We start from the raw sequence: 18561 nt of genomic DNA, 5'->3' as shown, positions 1-18561 counted from the left end.
ATGTTTACCTATGTCTCCGAACCTAATTGGTTGAGTGGAGTCAATATTATTGGAAAGGTGTACTTTATTTTGAAATTACAGTCTGGATGGAAGGTTGTACACTGGACTGACCAATTCCTCCCTTTCCCTCTTTTTCGTTTAGGTTAAAATACTTAACACTTATAAGGGCTCGAAGGCAAGACCTATTGGCTATGCCAATGCTTGTTCTGATGTGCAATATTACCTCTGCCCAGGTCTGGGCACGGTAGAACAATCCTTAACCTTATCTTTGATTATGGGAAAATATGTTAATACCAGGATCCTTACACATGCCCTTTATGGACCTCTCCTGTGCCCTTGATCTGATGAATTGGGGGGGGGGGGGGGGGAGCTCTGGAACTTGATGGAGATGCAGAAGTCGAGATCTCCCCGATAGACTTCCTCAAGCGCTTGCACTGGGGCACAACCTCCAAAGTTCGTTATGGTCAAAATGGAGAATTTATCCAGTCAAACTGCGGGGTAAAGCAGGGATGTATTTTAGCTCCCAATTTATTCTATTTTTTAAGTTAATGCCATTGATTCAAAACATTAAAAAATAGGAATAAAAAAGGAAAGGAGACACCTAAGGGTAGTTGACCAGCCCCTGTCCTCCTTTACGCTGATGTTGCGGTTTTAATTTCGTGTACCGCAAATGGTCTTCAGACACTGCTAGACTTCAACGATTTCATGGGCAACCTTAATTTAAATATGAACCATCAAATTCTGTACAATGACCTGTGTCCCCCCAAAATACTAAAATGCTAAATTATTGAATTGGGGGGCATCCCCCTATTTAAGGTCCCAAAAGGCGCAGAAGTTCACAGGGGCTTGTGAGGTCATTTTCAGATTTGCAAAAAAGGTAGGCCATAAGCCAAATTAATTAACTGATTATTACTTTTTGAAAGTAAATGCATTTCATTCAGGGCATATGGGTCAGGAGTCTGGGGCTACGTTTTTCCGGGGAAAACTGCAATCTTCAGAAAATAAATTCTTATTGCTATGCAAGTTAGCTGTTCCCAATACAAGAGCAAGTTACGTCACCCACTTAGAGTTGGGCCTCACCTGGTTCTGGAGGACTGCATTAGACAGGTAGCATGGCTTTGATCCCGTGGCTTTCGTACCTTTGCAAGCCTTCAAGGACCTTGGCAACCCTAATATTTTTTTATTTACCGCACAGTAACAACCCTAATTCAAAGGTGTAGTTAAAGACCACATATACTGAATATAGATTCTTCCTCGCATGTCTGACTATGCACGGTGCATTGTTTAGTTGCCTTTTCATTAAAGGGTTCTCTTCACTGCCTTGCTGCCCATGTGACACCACCTCAACAATCCACGACTCAATTCATGCTCTTCTGTACGTTGTACAGCACCCCTGAGATCCGGTTTCTTGCCCCCTCTTGTGCATGACAAGGGTTTTTCATTCAATAAAGGCTTGCTATTCTTACAGTGCTTAGAATCGCAATCAGTTTATTCAGTTATTAGTTAGATCTGTTGGGTGCTAAAGATCAGAAATATGTAAGCCGTGTGATAATGCAAATGTTTATGATCCTTGATTCACCATTTGGTTTTTCAGTATCTTAAAATGAAATTCTAACCCGAAATTGTTTTATTCCCCTTGATATAGAATAGAATGTCATGTTCATTGGTCGGGATTTTAGCTAATTTGTAGACCCTTGTCTTTGGAATCTTTGCCCCTTATACTATGTTGTGATCTGGTGCTGATTTTGCTAACTTTTTGTACCTCTTTTTAAAATGTTTTATTGCTATTACATCTTTTATGGCCTACGGTGAGTCAGTTTACTGATGACAGGGTGGACAGAGCACTCCTGATAACATAACCCAGTATTTTTAGTGTTTTTATTGTCGGGGACATGTTGAGGGAGTTCCCCTGACTGCATGCACATTGTCGTCATTGCAGTTGTGCACTTTCATGTTCAAGCATTTCATGATATAATGTTATCCTTGCTTCATGTTTTATGTGCTTTTATGGTCAATATTGACCGAATAAAGAAATATTTGACTATTATGCGACAATTTCGCTGAAGGCAATGAAATGGGTGGCCAGGACTCTTGTATCTAGTTATTTTTGACTCCCAGTGCCTTAATTATTGTATCGCTGGTGTCATATTTGTAACAGTTCTCTTTTCGGTCATTTGTTTCTACAGTGAAATGGTTGCTATTTATTCAGCATTTTATAGCCTTGAAGAAAATGGATGCATGCAAATGGATACATTTGTAGCTGTTTCATTGGCTGTTGCTGTGCTCTTAGTCACTATAATAGGCACGCTTTTAAATCGTTTTTAAATTTGTACACACATGTCCTTTTGTTGAATGTCTCAACCTAGCTGTTAAAATGAAATGTAGTGAGGCCCTTACTTAAGCTACAGATCTCATATCCTTCGTGCAAGGCTGGTTAGGCTGGCTTTACGAAAATAGCAAATATTTGAAATTGGTATTTATTTTGCAAGGCATTGCATATAAATACACATACTTTGATTATTTAACATGAATGTATTTTTTTCTTTTTAGCTCGTCAGTATTGGCTCCTCTTACAACTATGGAAATGAAGACCAGGCGGAGTTTCTCTGTGTTGTCTCAAAGGAGTTACATAATACACCCTATGGCACAACTAGTGAACCGAGTGAAAAGGCAAAGGTATGTTAATTTGGTGGTTGGGTGGGGGCGGAGTGTAAGCATCGAATTTTTATTATTTTTTATTATGAGCTGGATATATCAGCACCTTGCAACACTCGGTATTAAGATCAACTTAAGTTCCTAATTGCGTTGATCGACCATCATAAATGTAGGATATGAACAAATGACTATTAGCTCAGGTATTAAGTGAATTTTCAAGATATCAGCTCAAGATACACATGCAATAAATGTAACTGGCAGCTATTTGCACAGTCGCTGATTTTGCTGAAATTCGACCTGGGTTCATAACTCCTGGACCAAAGTTGGAAAATCCTGAAGTAGATTTTCATGCTGCTTTGTAAATAAACAGTGTAAAATACACCTCTGTGTCCAGAATTTTGGTCCTGTGTAAAGTAGAGGATAAACTACAAACTCAAGCATTGTTATGCTACATTGAGTTGAGCATAGTGTTGTTTTTTTTATCCAGAAAATAGACATTTGCTTCTGTCACAGTTATTGGTTTTTAATAAACACTCCTTAAGAGAGGCCAATTCGAAAAATCGGAAGCACAGCTACCCCCTACCTAAGAAAAGCTTGGCCTCAGTTTGACTTCACTGTTTTTGTGTTTTATTTCCACCCCTGACACTAAACAAATATATTGAAGGTCAATGTATCACAAAGGAGAGGACCCTAAAAGAATCCAAAAGGCTCTTTGCAGGCAGACATTACTCATGTTGTGGCCACTGCAGGTCTGGCATCATTACAGTTCCTCTGTGGAACAGGGACCAAGCACTGATTGATTCAACTTAATTAGTGCCCATCCGCTGTGCCTGACTGCCCAACTTTAAGAATGGTCTACCTGAGTGGGGCTTGGCAAATACATCAAAAAGTTCCATTGTTCTACGTGTAGGGTTTGTGCAGAGAATGTAAGATGTTGCACCTTCTGACAGCTATCATGTGTAAGTCTTTTTCTGCAAGTGCCTGAGGCTGTAGAAACAAAAAGGGTGAATCAGTGGTTTGCTCCATGTGGAATAAGACCGCTTTTGGAAGAAAACCAGGTTAGTTCTCATAACTACATGACCTGTGTACCTGCTTGAATGGTTCCTCCATGCCATGGAGATCATATTGACTTTCAAGGCTGAGATTCCAATCAGTAAGGCCACTTTCCAAGCCACAGGAGTAGAAGAAAAATCTTATGGGTCAAAAGATATCCCCATTAGCTGATTGAGAATTACACTGAGGTCCAATGAGGAGACTGGAGGTGTTTTTGGCAGGATAACATGTATGCCCCTCCATGAACACCTTAATAGGAATTTAAATACGGACTGATGTTGTCTGTATGTAGCCTTGCACAATGGAACGTAAAGTTACACTTAAGAAGAGCACATGCTGTGCCAAGGTCACATTCTGTTTGTGTAGGAGGAGCCGCTATGGCTTCATGGGGAACTTTCTGCATGCAGACATTTAAATTTGCGGTTTGGTCAACAGTGTGTATGTTTACAAAACTACTCTGTAAATATTCATGCCCAGCAGGAAGTGAAGATTGGCAGAGTTCTTAAAGCCTTGTTCCAAACATTTTCACATCTGCTTGCAAGTCACCACTAAAAAGAATGCACTGCTCTTCAGATTGTGTTGGCATCAGTTTGCAGTTTATAGTACTGTAAACGCATGTGCGTCCTACTAGCTCCCCAGATGTGAGCTCGCCATATTTTCACACAGGCTTAACACAAGTTTCGGGGGTGGGGGGTAATATCAAGAGTCTTACCGAAATATCATCAGATAAAAACATGCATCATCCAAACCCAGCACAATATGGCAGTAGTGGGTGGCATGCGAGTCTATGGCATTACAAGTGCATGTTGCAGATACAAAACTTTTCCATATGTTGTCTGTCACTAGACATCTTCATCACCATGCATCTTTTTGCGGTGAGCCAAAACTCAAAATGTAGACCCTTATTGATGAAGGTTGCTGATTCTTAGTTTTGATTGCAAAGTATGTTCTACTGTGCCACTAGTTCATTAGCTTCTAAATGGATTTCTCCAGTCAGTTTTCTGATCCACAGACCCCCTGTCTGCCTTTACTAGAAGTTCTTAACTTACATTCTTTTGCCCAGTGATGTGACACTGTTCAGTCACCCCCTAGAGGTGGCGGTGGGTATTGCTCATGTTCAGATGATCACTTTTCGCTAGTTCAGTTTTGACACATCTTTATTCTGTAGTCCAAACCATGACTGTTGGCTCAGTTGCCTACCCCTGCATAGCTTCTCTGCACACCTAGCTGTTTTAATTGAAATTGCACAACATAAGCAGACTGGTTGCTGCCCCTTTGGCTCAGCTTTTAATCTGCCATTCAGAGCTTGAGTAGTTCTGATTCCGAGATGTGAAGTTCCAAAAAAGGGAGTTCCAAGCAAATCTTTTTTTTGGTAGAATGTTCAAGCTTCCACGGTCCTGGGCTGTGCAATTTCTCATCTGGGATGTAATCTAAATGCCTTGAATTCTTTGGCATCAAATAAGTATTATAAATGTCCATGTTATAGCACATTTCGGGGGGCCATTTGGTGAAAATGTCTGTAGGCTTTGCAATCTAACATCAGCTGTTGATTCTTGATCACTCGAGTGGCAACGGCCGGGTATCCATAATCTTATTTATTTTGCTTAAAAAATGGGATCTGTTATTCCAGGGAACAGGTGATAGATGTGAGGAATGTAGGGCTGAAAATCCTTCTTACTTGGAAGGAGGTAACTCCAGGGGTAGTGGCCAATAGGAGCAGTAACATAGTGGCTATGTAAATCTACACACAGTCTCACACACACACACCATCATCCCTGTCCCGTAAACCTCCCCTCTGCCCCCCCCCCCGCCCTATAGTGAGGTATACATCCTTGGGCGATTCTGTTCAGTCTCCCTCCAGTGCAGGCAAAGGGCAGGTGGTGGGGTGCCTTTACACGTTAAACTAATTTAAAGCTCAAAACGTTCATCTCATTCATGAGATTCTGGTGACTATGTACAGTTTGATATAAGTGAAATTCGTGCATCTAGCTGTTGAAGCCCATGGTGTAATTTCTGGATTCACTGAAAACCACAATCTAAGCAGACTCCATGGGTGCCTATTTTCCAGTCAGCCCAGACTACTCATGCTTTCAACAGTGATTGGGTTTGTAAGCCAAGGTTTTTGCTGCAAATTATGTAAAGTAACGAGCCCTCCAGTCAATTAGAATCCATTCATTGCCATTCCAATAGAAAGGCCTGTTTTAAGGTCTGCTCTCTTTGCCTCGTAAGGCACTGTCGTTGGAATACAAGAGTCTCATTGAATGGTGGAAGAGTCATTGATTGAGTCATCAAGTTAAATTGTTCAGTGGGAATTTTAACCGTTTTTGAAACCTATTGTGTAATTAAGATCCAAAGTGTATTGAAGAAGCAGAGCAAAATTTGGTATCCTCGTTCTGTTGCAGGCCCTATCTTCCAAGGGAAGACCGTTAAAATCTCTGGATATGTGCATCCATGTCCCTGTTCTAAAAGGAAACTGATGGCACAAACCTGCAAAGTATTGTGGAAAATGTTAAAATTCATGAGAACGTAACCAAATTAGTTGGGGTGATTGAAAAGGATTAAAATAGCGAATGTCTCAAAATTTTAAGCAAAATAATTTAAAGCAATCTCCTTGGAAACTTGTGTTGTGGGTAAGTAGCACTTTTCTAACTTTCTGACTGCTGATTAATAGATTTAATCTGCAATCACTTTAACAGCATGTAAGTTTCTGATGCGGAGGAACAAATTGCCGTTTGCGTTTGCTCAAACAGTGCTCCTCTTGGTGGTTTAAAATATGGGATTACACATGCCTTCCTGACAGATGGACAGTGTACCCCGGGTAAGTATCAGTTGTCTGGACAGGCTGATTGCTTGAGTATGTTGTATTTTGGTTTGCCTTCATTTTGTTCTCCCAATGAATGATAATTTCCCTTTTTTTCCTGTTTAAACCTTTTTCTGGAGCGCACCTTACGGTTGACTGCCTGAATTTGGCAGCATTGTTACCAGTAACTTAGCTTTTGTATTTCGAAAGTTAATTTTTTTCAAAAAGACACGTGCACAATGTTGATTGGAATTCTCCATAAAGATATTGTTGTGCTAACATGTTTAAAACAATAAGTTAATTGAAAATGGAACTGTTTTATCTCCCGCAGTTGCTAAAGGCTTTTAAAAGGGTATTACATATCTGCACCCTATTAGATATGAGACATTCTGGTTTGATCTTTGCAGCAGATTCTCAAATTCTGATTTTCTGTAGCTCTAATCTCATTAGTTAACAATGCTCCGAGCCATTAAGTTAAATCAGGTATTAAACACTAACTGCTGGTTCAGGCCTGCCATGTATATTAAGAGGCTGGTAGTGTAACAATTTGAAATCATCCAGCTCCTCAATTATTCACCAGAAGCCTTATACACTATAAATCCATTTCCAGCAATGTAGGGAGGGGTGTGTTTAGCAGGGAAAATATTGCTTTTTTATGATGGTGAGATTTCTGGCTGTCAACTCTGTACAAGCCCTCTTTGAGGAGGTCAAAGTTCTTTCTAAGTGAAACTGAATTGCAGTTTCAAGTGTTTTGTGATCAACTTGCCTTTTGTTTTGGCATGATTCAGCTGCTGACTGTATTAGATCTGACCTTTTCCCCCACTTACTTTTAACCAGCAAACATACTTTTTTCATTACTTGTGATCCAGTGCTGACAATTATAACCGCTCATCCCCTAAAGCTCAATCCCTGTTTTTGGTACAAATTTGGTTCTCCCTATATTTTCATTGTGTTGGTTCTCAGGGGTCTATATCCCAACAATAGTTCCTGGCCTGACCTTACAGCCTAAAGTAGTCTTTTGATGGAGGCTTCTAACTGCAGATTCCTCACCTTAAGAACATCCCCTGTTGCCAGAATGTATATATAGATTTTGGTAAGAGTGCTCCCACCTGCTGATAGGTGGTGGTGTCATGTGGTTCCATGGGTAACTACTACATTGAAGGTGACCGATCTAAGCCTCATATTAGCACTGTCTTGATATGTTTAAATCTATTTCTTTTATTCTTTGCCCTTTGACAAACCTCTGTAGCTTTGCTCTAAACTGTCTACTGCCTACTTCAAAATTTCTTTGACTATGGGAGAGTTCTCCCACCAAAAACTTCAGATTTCAAGATTGGTGTAACTGCATGAAGCAGATGTCAAGACTTGTATGAGTTGTGTTCATGATGCCTGTCGTTTGATCTTTGCTCCAAGTTGTGCACCAGGTGTGGTCCTAGGCATCCAAAGGTTTTCTGGGAGTGGGAGGCAAAATTCTGCACCACAGAACACGAGATTGCAGTTGAAGCACTGATCTCAATCCCGCCTTGTCACAAGCTTGGTCATGGTACTGAGGCTACTTCTGCAAATAGCCTGTTTCCCGGTCAAAGTAGTCGGGTGAGTGGAGGTCCAGACACAAGCGCAAGAAAGCCAAATAGAACTTTACCCCATTAAGAGACCACTCTTAAGTCTTGTGAGCAAACAGGGCAACCAGATAAAGATCTTACTCCTTCCAGGTCGCTGGAATCTGAAACAATTCATGTTTGGCCCTGGCCTACCCAGAAGTTTGACAGTCTTTGACCTGGCAACAGCCATCTGATTTAAGTGGCAATGCTATAGAGTTTAATTCTAGCTCCCTCTTGTGTTCCTTTGGGCCGTGGGGAATAAGACGTTCAGGATATGTTGCTGACAAACCTGGGTCTTGGTGAGAACATCTGTAAGGCTTTCTTAAACTCTTGGCTTTATTCACCATCCTTGTCCTGAATGCCAGATGGCATGCAGGAGCCCTGCAGTGAATCCTTAAGTTTCAGTGGGTCGAATATTAGGGCTTGCCTTTCTTTCCAGATCTCAAGACTGCTCAGGTTCTACAATGGTGGCTTAAGTGCCATCCTGACAGCAGCAGGGCCTGCTCTCTCCCCAGCTCTCACAGATGACGGACGTGTCTGTGCTGGGCTGGGAGGTCACCTAGATCCTGGCAGAGAGCCAGCTTCGTATTAGTTTTGGAGCTCTTGATGATCAGTCTGACCCTAAAAGCTACCTTGTCATGCATTAAAGGGAACCTCTTATAGGTATTGGTGGACAACATGACCTCCATGTTGTACTGCAGTAAGGAGGAAGAGATGGGCCGTAGGTCCTTTGTCAGGAGTTTCTGTGCCTCTGCAACTGACAAGATCACTAAAACATCTTCCTACTAGCCAATCACCTAGTGGAGTCACTGAATACCAGAGTGGATAAATGGAGGAGATGTTGTCTGACAGACCATGAGTGGCAGCTTCAGCCCACTATGGCACAGAGCCATTGGTCAGTGGAGCTGCCCTAGTTGGATCTGTTCACCCTCCAATGTGCGGTGTCAACTTTGCATGATGTTTCATCCTTGACATTCACTTGGTGACACATTCGGCAGAAATTAAATCAAGCACTCTTGTAACTATTTCCGTTGCTGCAACTTTTACCTCTAGTTCAAAGGAAGATCAGGCCAGACTGGGCACAAATCATCTTAATTCCCCTGCACTGGGCCAAAAGGGTGTGGTACCTAGAGCTCCTTAATTGCTCTCACACAGATTGCTACTTTGGGAGAACCTACTGTATCAGCAAGAGGTTAGGGTCCTGTGTTAGTCTCTCAACCTACACCTCCATGTGAAGGGATTGCGTTGCAGCAGTGGAATGTTTATGACCAAGTTGGTTGTAATCCTCATGGCCAAATGCCTGTCCTAAAGTCTGTCTAAACTGGGATAACTTGTTGCCCAGCGCCTGGCCCTTTACACTTACCCCCCATCCTTATAAACCAAACTTTAAGAGGTTCTTTTGTCTGTTCTTTCATTATCTCAGCAATTAAATTTTAGTGAACTCAGTGAAAGATGTGTTGTCGGTCTCTGGTTACCATGTGTTATAAAAGCTTTGTCCCACCCCCCAAGGGTAGTTTTATTCCACAATGAGACCTGAATTTGGTATTATGCTTTATATGCACAGCCTTTGAGCCAATGTGTTGCTGTTCACTTAATAGCTGGCCACAGAAACCGGTCTTCCTTATGGTGATTACATTAGCACGATTCATGAATGTATTGTAGGCACCCACACCACCTACTTTTGGACAATTTGGTACAAAGGACCAGTGTGGCCTTCCTACCGAAGGTTGACTTATTTCCACATGGACCAATTGAGTACTGTCAGTATTGTTTTCACTGCCTTACCCCACAAGATGAGCGATTCCATTGACTTTACCCTAAGTGGGCTCATTGCTTTTTACAGCGATCCGATCACACAAGACCATTGAGTGGATGATCAGCTTCTTGTGGGTTTCTCTGGGACAAAGAAATGGTAGGCAGTTCAGTAAGGGAACTGGTCTAGGTGGGTAGGCTTTAGTATGAAAATCTGAGTTTTATCCAATAAATATCTCCCCTCAGTCTACGGTCCTCCTCAGTATTTTCTTAAGTGGTACCTGGGCAAGACATCTGCCAGGCTGCAGTGTGGGCACTAGTGCATATTTTCATGAAGCAGAACTGTCGAAGTCCAGGTAATATGGTAATAGTTACTTTGTCCACTTGGTTCCGCAGGATTTCTTGGTCTGAATCCACTCCCCAAGACTCCACCTTGGGACGTATAGCTCTGGTATATATTCCTAAATTGAGGAATAGGTGGTTAGAAGTGTCCATCAGAAGAAAAGTTAATTATCTTCGATAGCATTGTTTCTGGTGGTTATTATACACAGATTACTTTCTGCCATGCTGCTCTCCCATTCTGCTGTCCCTTATTCTGTGGCGTGACTGTAATATTATGTGAAAAATCTTGAATGTAATGTATTCTATTTTTAAGGTATTAAGAGACGCTTCATCATTGTGGCTGCCTTAATCTTGTGACAGCTATTCAATGCATCTTAACATTTATATTGTTTCCTGTTTAAGATACAGGGGGTTTTGTTTTCTGAAACGATGGCACCAGAATGAAGTCAGAGTAAATGTCACGTGGGACATTTAAAAAATGGTGTCCAGGATGTATTAGAATATTAAGTATGCTGTATAGAAAATCTTTAAAGAATACTCTCGCTCACTCTCACACGGACTCTCCTCTCTCCGTGGCTGTCTCGCCCCTCTCTCTCGTTTGCAGGTTGTACCAGAACGCATGTCTGAGAAGTCAAACCAATTAGGCCAGTTACTTTTGTGACAAATTTAGACTTGATATGATCACTTTCATTTACAATTCTTGCCTTCATTTAATCAGTCTTAGTAAAAAATTAAGAGTGGATATGTTAAATTATTTATGCATTTGTGAGCTCCTAATGTCTTTAGTTTACATTAGGAAAGTGTGGCTTTTTCAGGAGCTTGAGTTTGGAGGATGCTTGCCTGCGTTGTAAATGTAAAACAAAGCTATCAACATAACACTATTTGTTGCTTTAAATAATTATGAAAACAAGTTAACATGTTCGTGTTAAAGTCCCTAAACTAATGATCTAAAAGGAACGTTCTTCTTTCACTTACCAGTCATATATTACGATACAAATGCCACAAAATGGTTGACTTTATGGTGAACACTGTTATTATTCGTATTTCACTTTGAATTTGTTTTTTTCCCTTTCTTTTCTTTATATTTGCATGCTGCATGCTGATACAGAGTGAGGATGAAGAGACGGATTACGATATGAATGACTCAGATTAAACTTTTATGTAATGGTGAGAATTAGCCCTCCCAATTAGGTAGACCATTCACCCCCATCCCCTAGTCTTCCAGAGTAACCAATCTTAGCTCCTTTCCAGATTTGTTACTTTTTTTCCTTTGTGATACTAGTTATTTTTAGCCTGAGTCCTCCCCTTTAATTGATGGTCATAGTGTGAAGTAGATTAATGACCTGCTAAAGGGATCAATGAAATTAAGCTAGCATGAATGTAGGATGGAACAACTAATGCGAGAACCACGCATGCCCTAATAACGACTGTTACCCCCACAAATGCCTTTACCACGCATACCGTTACAGCGATTTTTTTCGTTGTAAAAGCGTGCCCAGTAAAGACGTGTGGGAACGGCATGCATGGTTCTAGCATGCCATCCCCCCACCCTCCCCTGCCCTAAGGCCCAAAAGTTCCCCTCCCCTAGTACTGAAACTACCCTGACAAAAAACAGGCCTCTCCACCCCTAAAATCAAAACTACCCCACCCCTAACCCCACTTACCTAACCGCACCCTCTCCCTATCCACTCTGCCTTAGCCACTCCTATGTGCAGTTCAGCACATGTGGTTAAGGCAGAGAAAAAGGCGGTCGTTCTGGCAAGTGTGGCTATGCTTGCGATGTAGACAACTCTGTTCTGGAGTAGTGGTTCAGGACGTTTCCCGCTAGCATTTGTATTTTTCTTTTCAAAAGGTATTATAATGTGGGTATGCCTGGTTGTCTTGTTAAACTGTGTGCGTTGTGAAAATACATTTCCTTACAGATCTTGTAATTTATGAAGTTCTTAAAACCGGTTATTTCCTAATCCATTTGCATGTATCCTTCTGAAACGTACTTCCTCTCAATATTCCTATGTTTGACATGTACAGTTGTTTTTCAAACTATAATCTGATCCAAATGAAATAAGACACAACTGCTTTAAAAGTCTATGATCTGTTGGCTGTTTTTCTGTTACTGTCAAATGTATTTTCTTTTGAGGTGCAGTGCTTTAATGCTGTGATTGCGTTCAAACAGCACCTTGGATAGATGCTCATTTACTTCTGTAGAAACTGGAATAAAATCTTCTCATCCCCTGTAGAACGGACGACATCCTACGTAGAACTTTCGTAGTGCAAAAGATGTGACCTGCAATACCCACTGGGGGGGGCGCAGTGAGATCTCAGCTATGTTTACAATTAGAGAGTGATAGCAATAAATGAGCAGGGCCAGGGGTTTTGCTGTGTGTATTTCTGTGCAAGGCATGGAGGAGAGGATCTATGATGGCACAATGCATGCGCCAACCAGGCATGTCTGAACGCGGTCAGACCGACTGCGTTGTTTTCACGAATGCCTTTACCACGCATGCCTTTACAACTATTTTTCATTGTAAAAGCATGCCTAGTAAAGACGTGTGGAACAGCATGCGTGATTTTCGCCTATAAACACAACTATCCCGACCCCCCCGTGCCTCCCCACCTGCCCTATAAACACAACTACCCCGACCCCACCCGAAAAATACAACTACCGGACCCCCCCACCTGCCCTAAAAATACAACTCTCCTGACACCCCCACCCCAGAAATAAAACTACCTTGCCCCTAAAAACAAAATTACTCTGCCAAACCCCCCACCCGCTCTAAAAATAAAACTACCCAGCCCCCTCACCCACCCTAAAAACAGACCCTTAAAAAAAACAATTACTCTGACCACCCCCCCACTCTGACCCTAAAAACCCAACTCTCACCCGCCCTAAATACAAAATTGCCCCAACCCCCGACCCGCCCCTGAAAACCTGCCCTAAATATAAATTACCCCAACCCCCACCCTAAAAATGAGTGCCTCGACCTCACCCCTTAAAAAAAAAAAAAAAAAAAACCCTAAAAACGACCCCAACTCTAAAAAAAAAAAAAAAAAAACTATTTACCCCACCCTCCCCCAGCCCTACTTACCTGACCGTATCCTAAGCCCCTAAAAACAATTACTCCTACCCCACCCACAATACAAAATTACCCCTGCCCATTCAAACCTGAGCCCTCTGCCCTTAAACCAGTCCCCCACCTGCCCTAAAAACTATTTTACCCCAACCTGCCTAAATACAAAATGACCCCGACCCCTTCACTTGGGTCACTAAAAACAAAATTACCCCTAACACACGCCCTAAAAACCAAACTACTCTAAAAACTACCCACTTACCTGACAGCGCCCTCTCCCGATGCTGACTCCCTTTTCCTCTGCCTTTGCCACGCATGTGCATTGTTCAGCACATGCGTGGTTAAGGCAGAGAAAAAGGGAGTCGTCAACGCAAGCGGAACCACGCGTCCGTTAACGTTGTCAGTGTTCTGGTGGTGTTCCGGAACTTTCCCGGAGGAGTGATGTATGATGGAACAACTTATGTGCCAACCATGCATGTCTGAACAATGTGGTCAGAACAACGACCATTGTTTCCACAAATGCCTTTACCATGCATGCCTTTACAACAATTTTTCGCTGTAAAAGCATGCCTAGTGAAGGCATGTGTGGAACGGTAGCGTGGATTACGCATGCCTCTCCCCCACCCCGCCCTATAAACACAATTACCTCGACCTGCCATAAAAATACAACTACCCCGACCCCCCCCCCCCACACACACCCTGAGCCCTAAAACCTATCCTGACCCCACCCCAAAAGTAAAACGACCCTGTCCTTAAAAACTAAATTACTCTGACCCCACCCCAAAAATAAAACTACCCCACCCACCCTAAAACCGACCCCCAGCCCTAAAAACTGACCCTACCCCCAAAAATAAAATAACCCGCCTCTAAAAACAAAATTACCCCGCCCTCCCACCCCGCCCCTAAAAACCTTACCCCCACCATGTGCCCTAAATACAAAAATTACCCTGACCCCCAACCCGCCCTAAAAACCATAGTACCCCACCCCTGCCCCTTGAAGAAAAAAAATCACCCTGACCCCCAAAAACCCTTCCCAGTCCCACTTACCTGACTGCGTCCTACGCTGACCCCCTTCCCCCAACACCTCTTAAAACTCGACTTGCCCTAAATACAAAATTACCCTGGACCCCCACACCTAAAAACCCACCTGCCCTAAATCTAAAATGGCCTCCCTCCCCTAAAAGAAAATTACCCCGACACTCCTGCCCTAAAAACTAAACTACCCCCCCCCCCCCCCCCACTTACCTGACCGTGCCCTCTCCCGATGATGACCCCCTTTTTCCCTGCCTTAACCACGCACGTGTGTTGAGCACGTGCATGGTTAAGGCAGAGAAAAAGGTAGTTGTTAACTCTAGCGACGTTCCGCTTGTGTGAACAACGTGGTTTTGGCGTCGTTTTTCTGGGCGTTTGCCAGAGGAGAGGATCACTTAACTGTGACCCCTGAACATGAATTGTGCACAGTAGTTGAGGACCTTCGATGGTGAAGTGCTTGTGTTACATGCGTTTTTTGGACCTAAAACGACCCCATAGCAGTACTGTAGGTTGCTTGAACATGCTGAAAATGAAGGTCCTTATTCAGGTTCGCAATAGCTTCTTACAGATTGCTATGCACCTGGTTTATACTTGTATCACTACCTTGTTACACTTTAAGTTGGGGGAAGGAGTTTGCGGTGCAGAGGGAGAAATAGAACACAGCTAGGCATAGCTTCATTGCCGTTTTTGCCTCATTTTATCTCAATGTAAAAAGTGTAGAATGTCTGCGCACATTGCATATTTCTCAGAAGGGCTACCCGCAGATGTAAATGTGTATTCCTGATCTTCGTTTTTTATTTCTTTGGAACAATAAAAAAAAAGAAAAGGCAAAGTGATAGTCCAGGAATATCTGCAATAGAAAACATGTAATTTTGTCTTCCTCCTTTCTGTTCAGCCACTAATTCCTGCAAAGCATCTTAAGCAGTGTTGCTGATGTACTAGGTGTTCGATCTGGTTAAGCAACGCAGATAATCTAGTTGAGCTTGAGAAGTCTAACATTACGCCCACCAGCGGCCGTATGACCAGTTGGTTTCATAAACGTTTCTTTTCTGCATTAATACCACTGTCCACTCGAGTTCATCTACTTTTTAGATGCTAAGGGAGTGTCGTCTGTCTGTGTCCTGTACAGACCACACTATCTAGTGTCCAATCCTGGATTTGTAGGTATGTTCTGCACCGTTATTCTGTGTTGGCTTGGCTTTAGGATTGGCAGGAAGAAATCTGAGCGGGTTTTGTGGCAAGATACAGGTTACATTAAGTAGAGAGCCCCGATTGTTAATGGGTGGGTATAGCAATAACCTTTGGAAGTAGATGCAAGCACTTCGAAGCATGTATGGAAAGAATGAGTGGGAAGCATGTATGGAAAGAATGAGTGCTGGGCTTGAAATCCATTGAACCGAAATCCAATAAAAAAACCTGTTGGATGAGTATGACCTTTACTTTCCCATCAACTTAATGCAAGAAATTAGATAAAGTGACGCCCTTAGAACTGTCAGTTTCTGATTGTAAGGTTCACTTCTACCTGGCATGTATGTTAAATTACTGGGACGTCCTCTCCTTGATAAAATAGTGGTTGTCAGTTGGGTGGCAGTATCCTGAGGACCTGCTGAGATGTCACTATAAATGGCAGATTTTATTGATTTCCACGTCTTCTGAGTGAGGAACTTTCTGAAGTGCCCTTCTTTATTTGACCATTCTTTTGAAATGTGCCAGAATCTCTACAGGTTTTCCCAGACAATCCAGTCTGCTCATAAATATACGTTAGGTTGAACCAGCAGCTATCCAACTCTGATGTTGCCCACAGTTGTGGTATGAATGGGGGAAAAAACACGCAACAGCTTGCATTCTTGGGTCTTGCCTGCCGGTAGTTCATGCAGTTGCTGCAAGGGGTATTGTTTACCTTTAGGGGCTCGAAGCCTGCCCGTAGCTTACCATTCAATGGGTTCGTTGTCACTTATTTGCTACCTCCTAATTGGCCAGTGTTTTCCCCATGTCTCTTCCTGTTCAACAGTTTGGGGCAGAAATCAATTACTGATCTACTTTTAGTAGTGTCCTTCCGCTTTCTATTCGCTGCTCGCTGGGCTTCTGGTGCTATTTTATTTTCTTCCCCACTGCTGCTTCCCCTTTCCAGCCTATTTGTGTTGCTTCCTTCCCTGCCAGCACCCTTGTCTGTTATCTCTTCCGCTTGTGCCCTCCAATTGTCTTTTGGATTCATTTGGAGATAATTGCTCTTTTTACAATGAAAGATGATTAGCAGCTGAAAACGTCACCAATCACAAAGGCTGGGCAAAACGGGATGAGCCTCCGGACTTCGCCTTTGGCCAGGCCCTGCTCCTAACATCTCTGCAGGCAGCCAACCTCTGAACCAACTAGCGAACGGTGCCAACTGTGCAAGGCCTTCGGTCGTGTGCAGCAGGTTTGGCTAAAGGCCCAGTGGCCAGCCCTCTGCAGGCAGCTAACCATCTGTTGTGCAGGAAGGTAGGCTCTGGACTACAGCCAGCTATCCACAGGTGACCAACTGAAGGATGTGGCCACAGGTATTGGCCACAAGCCCTTCATCTAACCTTCTGTATGTACCTAATCTTCGTTGTGCATAGCTTTTCAGGGGGTTAGTTACCGGGCCCGGCTGCTTCAGTCCCTCATTTTCATGTACAATTTGCAGATCCTTGTTATACACTTTATATGGTCACAAATCTATTTCTGCAAGGGACCAGGAAACCCTTTTGTGGTTCGCAGCAACGTCGTGATCAGTTTGCAGATCGCGGTTTAGAGGAGGGAGGTGGAGGAGGGTGTTGAAGGGGGGGGGGAAGTATACTGTGACCAATTAACTCTGCCTCAGGGTTCTCTAACTCGTAAGAAAAAATAGCTTTGTTTTTTAAACGTTTTTTTGTTTGAGTAGTGGGGGTGGTCTCTTTGAGGCCTCCTTACACGGGCCTCGGTGTGCACAACCTACTCCTTTATGTGCCCTTTAGTTTCTTTTTTGCCTCTCTGGATGAGGGCACCACATTGCTGCATTTTATAATGGTGGCTGCAAAAAAGTTCTCGAGTTGCCACCAGCTAATCGGTTTGGTTCTGCACACCCAGTTTTGCAGACCCGAAATGAACGACAGGAGAAAAAGTGCCCTTGTCCAATAGGATTTGATTATATTTTAAAATTTTGAGTGCACAAAAGTTTGCAAACCTCCACTAATTAACGGTCCAGGTTGTCCAAACCCTGCTTAACAATCTTAAATCATTGAATACATTTACACCCAACTACACACTCACTTCCGTGAATAAAGTTGCACTTTCTTGACCTGTTTGGTGTAATTGCGTTTGCCAGGATATCTGCTTCTGAGAGCACAAATTATTATGGGAATTAAAATGTCAAATAGGCCACATTTTGACCCACCTCTTATTTTTCTTGGCCATTTTTGATTGCACTGCTGACACTTGCCTTGCTATACCAAAACTTTATTAGAAACTGTTGTGCATATTTGTTGAACACCGATATTCAGAAATCGAAGTTCTGCGCACTGTCATCGGTTCCTTTCTTTTACACATGACCAGCTGCAGATCCGAAGCTACCTCTCCTCTTTGAGACCTTTACCTTGATTAAAAATCTATTTTCAGTGTGCAAGGAAAGTGTTCCCTCCCACTGGGACAAGCATTAAGTCTTGTAAGCACTATGGCAAACAAGTGTCTGTGACAGATACCTCCTGGGTAGATTCACAACTCCTAAGGCCTGCAGTACCTGTGTGTCAGTGAACCCAAAGACAGTATGAGACCATGCTGCAAAACTTTATCTGCAAGCACTGGAAGACCCCTGGACAGGACCGGTCAAGTCAGATCTTTGGTCCTGATCCCATTGTTGATCCTAAGGTGGGCCACTGTCTCCTTCATTCATTGATTAGTTGAAGAAAAAACAAGAAATCTAGGGGGATTTGGCACCTTTCTGCTGCCACTCACTCTCCTGAGAAGGTGTGAGTGTAACACCACACATCTGTGATCACTAGCCCAAAATCGTTAAACTTTGAAGCCTGTCCCTCAACTTGTTTGGCACAACCTGAGTTTCCAGGGCCTTCTACCACTCTGAAATTGCAGAGCTCCACAAGGCCATGCTCCGATTCTTTGGTTCTTTGCGCACTCCCGTTGGTGCACCTGAGGGCCACACGGAGGTCAGAGGTTCTCCACCTGGAGTACTACTGGTAGGTTGTTCCTCCATGCCAGTTGGACCTTCAGAGACCATAACAGGGCCTCCTTTGGTCCAGTTTTGAGA

At 42.9% G+C, this 18561-nt stretch overlaps 1 protein-coding gene across 2 annotated transcripts in view; it reads left to right on the top strand.

The window, feature by feature from the left end:
* Nucleotides 1-18561, top strand: part of LOC138261172 (BTB/POZ domain-containing protein KCTD5) — a 195054-nt gene that overhangs the window by 145708 nt on the left and 30785 nt on the right. For both annotated transcript variants that reach the window (XM_069209884.1, XM_069209885.1), the window contains one exon: nt 2551-2676. In XM_069209884.1, coding sequence (XP_069065985.1) covers nt 2551-2676 — 126 coding nt within the window. The remainder of the gene's footprint in view (nt 1-2550; nt 2677-18561) is intronic.

Source organism: Pleurodeles waltl, chromosome 10 (genome assembly GCF_031143425.1).
Source record: "Pleurodeles waltl isolate 20211129_DDA chromosome 10, aPleWal1.hap1.20221129, whole genome shotgun sequence".
Classification (NCBI taxonomy): domain Eukaryota; kingdom Metazoa; phylum Chordata; class Amphibia; order Caudata; family Salamandridae; genus Pleurodeles; species Pleurodeles waltl.
This window is presented reverse-complemented; position numbering and strand designations above follow the sequence as displayed.